The sequence below is a fragment of the Tetrahymena thermophila genome, assembly GCF_000189635.1.
Source record: "Tetrahymena thermophila SB210 genomic scaffold scf_8254360, whole genome shotgun sequence".
In the NCBI taxonomy this organism is placed as follows: domain Eukaryota; phylum Ciliophora; class Oligohymenophorea; order Hymenostomatida; family Tetrahymenidae; genus Tetrahymena; species Tetrahymena thermophila.
In genome coordinates, this window is record NW_002476144.1 from 70746 (window position 1) to 81183 (window position 10438).

Below are 10438 nucleotides of genomic sequence, written 5' to 3' on the forward strand. Positions count from 1 at the left end.
TAAAAATTTTTATAAATATTTTTAATAAATTTTATTTTTCATTTCTTTCTTCTAATTTATAGTAATTTCTACACTTTTGATATAATGTTTTGCAATTTTTATGTGTATTTATTAATGAATATAATTAAATTTTAGTTAGTTTAAAGATGAATATAAAAATATTTATATAATTTAAATAAATGTAAATACTTTTAATGAAAATTGATGGATTTTTATATTCAATTTAATTTTTATCCAAAAAGGGGATTGACTTTACTTGTAAATATTTTTGTTAAATAAAGCTTCATTATAAAAATCTACTAAATTGAATAATGCATATCTTTGATTAAATAGGTGTGAGTAGCAATAATAAATAAGAAAAATTACATTTTAGTTTTCATAATTTAATTTAATTATTTCACATATTTCATTAATAATAGTAAATTTTAAATGCAGAAAGGAATTTATTTATGACTAGCACACAGTAATTAACTTTATTTAATTAGTTTAAATATATTTTCAATACTCAAAGAATTAATTATTTAGATTACTCAAACAAAAGTAGAGAATTATATTGCTAATAAAAATTATAACATATATAGTATTTATTGCTTCAGTATTCTATTTTTTTTGAACACTAGTGCATGATTTTTTACTAATAAATAAATATCTAGTTAAAAAAAATAGATTTATTAAAATCCTATTACTTTAATTAAATTTATAAATTAATTTGTAGAGAATTTTTTACAATTTAAATAATTAGCACATTAATGAGTATCTCTTTAAATTAGTTGCTTGCTTGTCCACTAAATTAATAATTTACTAAAAAATATTTAATTATATATCAAATCTTCAAATAATGAGCTAAATTTTAGGTAAAGAATAAAAGTTAATTATGCAAGGACAACATAGATAAAACTCTGTAATTTAGGGATATATTCATGATTTTAAAATAAATAAACTAGAAAATAATGAAGAAAATTCAAATTAACCCGTCTTAGCAGCTCCATAGCATTAAAATAATGAAAGTGCTTTGAATAAACATAAGATTAACTATTAAAATCCATATATATCTCCTAAATATCGCTATGAAAAACTACCAGAAATTTAAGTTAAATAAAATGAAAGTGAAAATGTAGATGATTTAGAGAAAAATAAACATTAAAGATCTTCAAGCACCATTTATAAACACAATAATGAATAAATGAATTTGACTAATCCATATCTAACAAAGCCAAATAGATCTTATTCATAAAAAGCTGTACCAAGTGCAGTAATGCTATAATAAATTAAATAAGAAAGAATCATAGTATAGGAACAAAACTAAATGCTTATAAATAGATTAAGAAAATTGAGATAAGAAGAATTATAACTTTAAAAGAGTGCTGAAGATGCTGCAAAAAAAGCTGAAAAGATATTTAACCAGAAAAAATTATATATAAAAAAGGTAATTTTTAGTTTAAATGCTTTAATAATATAAACTTGAGTTATATAAAATTGTAATATAAAACCAGTATTAACAAATATAATTGCTATCATTTTTAATAGTGATTTTTATTGAAATGTTTTTACAAATATTAATAAATCAATATATTGAAATTTATTAATAAATCATTTATGTATTATTTATTTTGTTTTATATTTAATAAAAATATTATTATTATCTAATAGAAAGAAGAAGAGTAACAAAGAATTCAATAGCAAGATGATGTTGGATACACTCACCCTAAAAAGTAACTAGAAATGCTAAGAGTATAAATTGCAAAAGAAGAAAATTTGAAAAAAAAGAAAGAAGGTTTTTATCAAGTAAAGTAAATAATAGCTGAAGAGCAAATTCGCAAAGCTTAAGAGTAAAAAGTGGCAATTGAAAATGCAAAATTTAAGATGGAGTAAATGAAAAAGTAAAAGGAGATTTCAAAATAAAGAAAAGAGTAATATTTATAAGAGAAAAAATTAAAATTAGAAAAGGAGTTACAAAAATAAAGAATAAAAGAAGAAGCAATGCTCAGCTTTGCAAAGTTTGAAGCAAAAGACTTTGAAAGGAGAGAGTAAGAAATGTTAGAAAGAATTAAATAAACCTAATTGATGAAAGAATAAGCTAAAGAATAATTAAAGGATTCTGTTACTCTTGATATATTCGAATATGAAAATAGATATGTTAAAGATAAAAAAGTGAATAATAGTAGTCATAATATGTCTATGACATCATTAAATGCTAACCAAAATAAAAACGGTTCTTAAAAAGGTGTCGGAACTAATTACAACTCAAGAGCAATATCTCAATAAGTACTAAAGATTAACTCTCATGGATAATCTTATATTTCTAATGGCTAAGAGTGATTGATTATCTAAATCTTATGTATTTATATGTTTAAGATCAATACTACAATTCCTACTTCTACTAAACAAATAAAATATAAATTAAATTCATTCATTTTATTTTGCGACATTTAACTTTTTTTTTATTTGAATAAAATAAATTGATTAAAATAATAGAATATATTTTAATAATTCATTTCTAAGAAAATACTTACCATAAATAATTATAAAGTTAGATACTCATGATTTATTTAAGGCAGATTTTTGCAAAAAATTTTTAAAGGCTGATGGCTTAATAAAAATTTTGAAAATTAATAGGCCTTAATTAATAAGTTTCTACAGTAAATAGTATTATTTTTCTAAAAAAACATATTTTTAACTAAAAAAAGTAATAATTTAAAACAAATAGTTAGTTACTTCTTTTATTTATTAAAGAGAATATATTCAGTTTTTAGTTTGTTTTATTACCTCAAGTTATTTATTTTATTTATTTAGGCGAAATTGTAATAATTTTAAACAATCTTAGTAAGTTAAATAAATAGTGAAAAATTTTTTATAAACATTTTTGCTGACTAAATAAAATAAATATAAATTTGAAAACCATATTTTTTTTATTTGCTCAGTGAAATAAATCTACTATGAAATATTAAATTCTTTAAAATTAAGTTTTTAACGAATTATTTTTTGTTTAATCAATTAAAATATTGAATTTTTTATTATTAGGAAATATGTAATTAATTATCTTTTAGTAAAAAATATTTTTTTTTTTTAGTATGATAGTGTTATTTTTGCCATAAGGCATACTTGTCTTTGGTTTAGCAAATCATCTTTTAGAAATTTTAAAAAATTAATAATTATTTTAAATTTATTTTAACTCAGAAAGCAGTAGGCATTTCGCTTATCTAACAAAAATAATAAAGCTATAGCAATAAGAAATTAAATAAATCTAATAAAAACAATAATTAAATATTTGTTTATCCACAATAATAATAATTATAATATACACAAATTAAAATTGATTTAAAGAAAGACTTAAAACAGCTGAATAAAATAAAACACTGGTAATCAACAAAGCGATTCAAAAAATAGAAATATTACTCTTAAAAACAAGCAGATTCCAAAAATTCAAATCATAAGATAGATTAAAAAATGCATACAAACGATAGCAGTAGAATGACTTCTAATTTCTCGAATACATCGAGAGTTAAGCACAAAATTATCTTTTTAGGTGATCAACATGTCGGAAAAACATGTATTATTGAACGTTTTATGTATGATGTATTTGACGAAAAGCCTCATGTAAATTAACATAATTTAGCATAAGTTCAATTCAAAGACAGATAAAAACCAATAACTATTAATTATAAAAAAAGCCTACTGTAGGTGTAGATTTTCTTGCAAAGACTCTACATATTGATGATAAGAGTATTAGACTTTCATTGTGGGATACTGCAGGATAGGAAAGATTCAGAAGTCTTATCCCAAGTTATTTAAGAGATGCCACATGCGCAGTAATCGTATTTGATGTTACTAGTAAATTATTTAAAAAGATAAACATTAATACATGAAGATTTTTCAAGAAATAGTATAATTGATATACTTTAAAATTATTTTTTTATCAGAATAAATACGTCTTCAATTAAATAATATATTTATATGAAACATGAAAAATCTTAATTATTCAACTACTATAAAAACAACTTTTTTAATAATTTTTTATTAAAAGACAAAGAAAGTTTTAGTAATGTAGATAGATGGATTAAGGACTATAAAGACAACAGAGGTAGCGAAGCACCATGCGTTTTAGTAGCAAATAAAATTGATTTAAAACTAAGTAAGCAGAATTAATATTTAATTGTTATGATATATTTAAAGCAAAGAAGGAATGCATAAAATTTAAATTCATAAAACGAAAAAAATGACTTTAAATCCTTAATTTTAAATTTTAATTTATAAAAATAGCAAGGGAAGTTTAATTAGCTGATTTAGAAAAGAAAGCAAAGGAAAATAATATGAAATTTTACGAAATATCTGCAAAAACGGGTGAAAATGTTGCTAATATGTTTAAGGATATGGCTATTTCTCTTTAGCCTGTAGAAAATAGTATTCTTTCTCCTAACGCAGATAATCTAAATAATTGTAAATTTATAAAAAAAGATGTAAGCAAAATCATAAATTTATTTTAAAATTTGTAAAATAGAAAAAAAAGATTACTAGTTTGCAAATCAAAATAAATAGCCCTCTACAGGTAACACAGGAGCTCCAGCTTAGCCTGCTACAAAAGCAAGTACTTAATAAACATAAGCGAATTAAAACTTTACGTTGAAAAACGATAAGCCCCTTTTAAATGGATAAAATTAGTAGAGTGGTGGTAATACAGGTGGTTCTGGAAAATGCTGCTGAGCAAATAAAATATTCAAATTATGATCCTTTAAATTATTATATATTTTTCTAATTCCTTCGTTTTATAGCAAGCTATAAATAAAATATTATAATGATTAAAATTAAAACTACCTTTTATGAAATAGAATAAATAGATAGATCAATTCAAATTTTATATTTATTTTAATGCATAATTAATTAATGCTAAAAATTCATTTTTACTTCGCAATAAAAGTAATTTGAAAAACAAAAATTTTTTGTTGATTTTACTAACTAATTTTTTATATGTTTTTAATATTCTTCAAACTCATTCTTTAATTAAAAAATAAATTTTTTTCTATTAATGAAATAAATTATTAAATAAAATAATCTCTTTTTCAAATTTTATTAAAAATTAATTTCTAAAAAATTACTGATTTTTCTTAATACTATTAAAAAATATCTCAATTTGCTGTGCTTATACCTCTTAACTGTATAAAATTAAGGATTATTATAGGATAAAACAAACATAAAACTTACAATCACAATCTCTCATCTATTTTGATATTTCTTTACATAAAAATTAAATAAATTTTATAAAAAAAGAAACAGAGTCAAATTTCTAAGCTATTAAATGCTTTATAAATACGAATAAATAAATATGAGTAACGAGAAAATTAATCTAAACCCAGATAATGTTTTTGTGAACTTAATTTAACTTAATTAATCTAATTATGTCAATAAAATGCTCTCTAAATAATTGTTAATTAATTTCAATTTAATAAATCTTTTCTTTATTAACATAAATGCCATTTGTATTAATCCATTAATTTATTCATTTGTTTATTTATTTATTTATTTATTTATTTATTTATAAATATTATTTGATAGATATATTTTTTTTAAAATAAACTTTAAATTTATTCATCAACTCAAGTAATGCGAAAAAAGGGACTGAAGCTTTGGCCTCTGTGCCATTTCCTACTTTTACCTTGGACTTAAAGCACATGATTGAGGTGAATTTGATGTTTACATTTAGTTTTTTCTTGAACTGTCTAAGCTTATAAACATGCTTTCTGGTTAGCTTTTTAAAAACTTTTTAGAAGGAGGTCTTAAAAAGCTTTTATTTTCGCTAGATCTATTGGTATTTGAAAAATTAATTTTTCTTTCTAAATAAGAAATATGTTTATTTTCCTCTACTTCTAATCTATCAAGAGACATTTATCTTGTAGCAAAATCTCTTACTGGGTTGCTTTTTTTTTGTTTTGCTACTTATTAATCTGTGTAAAAATAATTTTTAAAATAAGAGTATTATTAACTTTGAATATGAACTTACTCATTTCTAATACATATAACTCGCAGTCAGTATAGCTTTGATTAGATGCTCCACCAAAAATAAATATACGTTCATCGATAGAAGTAAAAGAATGAGCAAATCTATGCCTATTATTTTATCCACTTACATTAATCTAAATCCAATTTAAATTATTCAGCTAAAGTATCCACACATCTTAAAATGCATATTCTGGCATATTAGCTTCATCATTGACTCCTCCAAATAAAACAATTCCCTTTACATAATAGTTAAAGATCATGCTATGATGAAATCTTGGATGAGGACTTTATCCAGAGGTCTCAGGTATTATCCAGTCAACAGGTTATTCCTTTTAGTCTGTCAATTTAGAAGAAATTAATAATAGCAAATATATATAAAATATTTACCTAATTTTAATATAATAAGTTTGCCTCTTATTTTTTAGTTGCCTTATTTACCTCCGAAGCAATAAATTCCTTCTTCCTTCACCTTTTCAATTATTTAAAAAATCAACATTTCAATCTTCACTAAAAATATTAAAAAAATACTTTGAATTTATTTTTAGAACTCACCATTTTGCCCATTTTTTCTGCTTTTCTTGAAATAAATTTCAAGCTCTTTTAAAATATTGGCACCATTTAGTGGAAAGCTATTCCCTACTCATCAAATTTGAATTAGAAAGATTTCCATCTCCCTTTATCTAAATATTTGTTAATTGTATTCTTCATTCAAGTTAGAACATATTAAAGTATTTACCTAATGAAAGCACATTCAATTAATTTAAATATTTTTCATAATTTCCTACTCCACCATGTGCATAAAAGTGATTTCCAACTATACAAGTTGCATGATTTCTTCTAGGCTCTACATAATCCCCTATTGTTCTAATCTGCTTCCACTCATGGTTATCTAAATTTAGCATCCATACATCATTCATAACAGCTCTATTTTTCAATTTTGAGCTGTACTCTGAAGCACCGCCAAATATAACCATTTAGTTTTTATATAAATTAGCAGAATGTCCAAAACGCCCACTTTGGTTACCATAAAATCCGTTTGTTTCTGTCTTTTTCCACTCATAATCCTCTAAAATTTATCAATAAAATTTAGATTTTAACAAAATTAAAATAAAAATTCATCACAATAAAGCCAAATTAAATAAAATTAAGATAGAATATTAATATTATCAAATATAAAAATTACTTAGACTGAACTGGTAAAGGGAGTTAAATAACTAAAAACCAAATCCTCCAAATAAATATAGATTTTGGTTATATTCTAGTAAAGAAGCTCCCTCTCTGAACTCAGGCTTTAGCTAAGAGCTATAATTAACTACCTTTTCCCAATGGAACTACAGTTCTATCTATTAATTTTGATTTGAATCACCTTGTTCTTCTATTTCAGTATTTGAGAACTGAGAATTACCTCCAAGTTACTGATTATTTTGAAGCTACTAATTGAATATCGCAGGATTTATTATTAGGGGCATTTATTAACTGTTAAAAGGAAATTTATTTAATCTACTATAATTATTTTATTAAGGTAATTTTTTTTAAGTTGCTGATTTATTTATTAAGCTGTCAGAATATTTTTTGATGCTGATGTAATTTTCAAAGCTACTAATCCTTTGGATTTCAAGCTAATCTTTGATCAAGTTCATTTATTCACTATTGTGTATTAATTTTTGCTTTATTTTCTCTTGGCTGCTTAGATTTTAGTTAAAAAATTTATCTAAAATATTCTAAGGATTCTTTTAAATAATGTCTTTAAAAGGAGTGAACTATCCTTAGCCTTAAGGCACAGTAGGGGAAAAAATATCACCCCCAAAACTCATATTACCAAATCTAGAATGAGAAGTACCCTTACTTTTTTTAAAATCTGTTTGCATTTCTTTTGGAGTAGACGGAGTAAAAAATTTATTTTAAGAGTGAATTTACAGTGACAAAGATTATTTTGAATGCTATGACTGTCTTTAGTTTTGTTTTAAATTTTCAAAAGTTTGTTTGAAGTTGCTTCTTGTGGTACATCCAAATTTAGAATGATCATCTCCTTCCTTAAAACTTACAATTTATGGTTTATATTTTGGTGTATCTGAAATTATAAGATCATTCTTATTTATCAAATCTAAATCAATTGTCATATTCATTTATTTTTTGGGCTTAATTTTGGGTGTTTAGTCAATAGTTTAATTTAAAAATTATTCAATTTTGCCTTCATGTAACTTTTAAACCCCTTCTTATTATGATTATTTCTACTTTTACTTAAGTATTTTTTTAATATCTTAAAATCCTCCAATGGTAGAGTTCACTAAATATTAATTATAAAAGTTAAAGGTATTAGAATGTTGATCAATAATGTTACTCTACGCTAGTTTATCTAAATTAATATTATTCATATTTTATTTTTTATGATAATAAAAAGTATAAGAATCAGTATTTTAAGATAAAATTTATTCTACTTTCTACAATATGTTTTCCTCAAATAAATAAATAGATTAATAAATTTATTTATTTAGATTTAATATTAACACACTAATTACTAGTTAATTAAGTAGTTAATTAAAAATCACAGAATTGGATAAGCTCCTTAAAAACCATAAAAAGAAAGACGGACCCTCCTTTGTCTAACTTTTATATATTTAAAGTGAAAAAATCACTTAATAATTCTACTTGCACAAAAAAAAAATTTCCAGTATTAACATAAAAAATATTAAAAAAAATAAATAAATACTTTAATTAAAATTAATGAAATATAGAAGAGATACCTCAATCCATAAAATATTTAATAATTTTATAATGTTTTAAATTGCACACATTTTATTACAAATTATTTAAAATAATAGTTTCAAAAATTATTTCTTTTCTATATTAATGACCATATTCTTTATTTATTAACTCAAGTTGCTTTAAAAATATTAAGTATTTATCCTTTTCTTATTGCATCTCATTTACAAAGTTAGCTTTTTCATCCTCTGTTTCTATCTAGTAGTTCTTTATTATACAATTAATTGCCTCAAATTTTGATAAAATTTATTCTAGTTTATAAAAGGGTTTAGATATATCTGCCCATTGATATATACAGGCACTGTCCATTTGCAAATCACTAAGCTTCTACCTAAGTTTTTTAAATTCTTTAAAGATTACAAAATAAATATTAATAATTTTACTAAAAACGTATTTTTTCAGAAAATGAGCTTATTTATATAAAATACAAAGCTCCAAGCCATTTCTAATTTAGTAAATTTTAAATGTCTTCAACCTTTTCAAAAAGGTATATTTAAAAATCTTGATTTTTTGAATTTATCTCTATTTCAAGCAATTGACCATCAATCAAACTTTTTAACTCTACAAATTGCTTTATTAAATTTATTTTAAATTAAGAATTCTAAAATATATTTTGCCATTATTTACAATCATCAAAGTTAATTCTCTAACAAGAGCGTTTAAATTACTTGAGTATGGAATAAAATGTATTGAAAATTTTTTTCTTTAAGAATTGTCATATTTTTCCATTTATTTGAACTTTAATTTATAAATCCAATTTATCTAAAATTAATATTAAAAACTTTGAATAGAAATAATAAATTTTGTATTAAAACCTATATAATATTTTTTTAATGTTGTTTTTTATAAATATTCTGCTATTTTTTTATTTGATCTTTAATACAAATCCGATTTATCTAAAATTAATATTAAAAACTTAAAATAGAAAAATAAATATTGTATTAAAAACTATTAAATGCTAATATTTATTTATGGCTTATATTTATAAAAATCTGATAATTAGAATATTGCTAAATATTAGAGATCCTCTGAAATAGGAAAGGCAAAATTATTGAGAAGATGTATAAAAATAAGATCTGTTCAATTAAAGAAGGAAATAAAATTATTTTTTAACTTATTAGTTTAAAAATTGTAAAAAATAATTACTTCATAACAAAAAATATATATTCATAAAAACTTCAAAATTTTTTCTTTCAATTAAACTGACCCACTAATTAATTAATTAATGGTAAATTGAACTTTAGTTTATCAAATTACTCAAATAGAAAATTTAAAAATTTCTCCATTAAATAATAATTTTTTTAAATTATTTTAACATCAAGTAGAATATTCTACAAAACAAAAAGTTTATAAAATGTTATTATTAATTTATTTGTTGAAGGAATAATTGGGGTTGGGGTTGGGGTTGGGGTTGGGGTTGGGGTTGGGGTTGGGGTTGGGGTTGGGGTTGGGGTTGGGGTTGGGGTTGGGGTTGGGGTTGGGGTTGGGGTTGGGGTTGGGGTTGGGGTTGGGGTTGGGGTTGGGGTTGGGGTTGGGGTTGGGGTTGGGGTTGGGGTTGGGGTTGGGGTTGGGGTTGGGGTTGGGGTTGGGGTTGGGGTTGGGGTTGGGGTTGGGGTTGGGGTTGGGGTTGGGGTTGGGGTTGGGGTTGGGGTTGGGGTTGGGGTTGGGGTTGGGGTTGGGG

General features: G+C 23.1%; 4 protein-coding genes across 4 annotated transcripts; 2 read left to right on the plus strand and 2 right to left on the minus strand. All coding sequences in view use genetic code 6, as the record gives it.

Annotated features, from left to right (window-relative positions):
- Window positions 1-787: 787 nt before the first annotated feature.
- On the plus strand, window positions 788-2319 carry TTHERM_001164179 (hypothetical protein; the record flags this gene model as incomplete). The annotated part of the gene is made up of 2 exons (XM_012800349.1): window positions 788-1426; window positions 1651-2319. The coding sequence occupies exons 1-2, from the start codon at window positions 839-841 to the stop codon at window positions 2317-2319; spliced, it is 1257 nt and encodes a 418-aa protein (XP_012655803.1). The 5' UTR covers window positions 788-838.
- A 1128-nt stretch (window positions 2320-3447) lies between these two features.
- On the plus strand, window positions 3448-4701 carry TTHERM_01164180 (Rab-family small GTPase; the record flags this gene model as incomplete). Its single annotated transcript, XM_001030061.3, has 5 exons — window positions 3448-3597; window positions 3672-3831; window positions 4025-4132; window positions 4261-4437; window positions 4499-4701. The coding sequence occupies 5 exons, from the start codon at window positions 3448-3450 to the stop codon at window positions 4699-4701; spliced, it is 798 nt and encodes a 265-aa protein (XP_001030061.2).
- An 885-nt stretch (window positions 4702-5586) lies between these two features.
- Window positions 5587-8369, minus strand: TTHERM_01164190 (kelch motif protein; the record flags this gene model as incomplete). Its single annotated transcript, XM_001030062.2, has 7 exons — window positions 5587-5939; window positions 5996-6331; window positions 6382-6463; window positions 6523-6674; window positions 6731-7060; window positions 7178-8281; window positions 8336-8369. 7 exons carry the CDS (start codon window positions 8367-8369, stop codon window positions 5587-5589), a joined length of 2391 nt encoding a protein of 796 aa, XP_001030062.2.
- A 370-nt stretch (window positions 8370-8739) lies between these two features.
- TTHERM_001164190 (hypothetical protein) lies at window positions 8740-9486 on the minus strand (the record flags this gene model as incomplete). Its single annotated transcript, XM_012800350.1, has 3 exons — window positions 8740-9088; window positions 9141-9328; window positions 9385-9486. 3 exons carry the CDS (start codon window positions 9484-9486, stop codon window positions 8740-8742), a joined length of 639 nt encoding a protein of 212 aa, XP_012655804.1.
- Window positions 9487-10438: the final 952 nt, after the last annotated feature.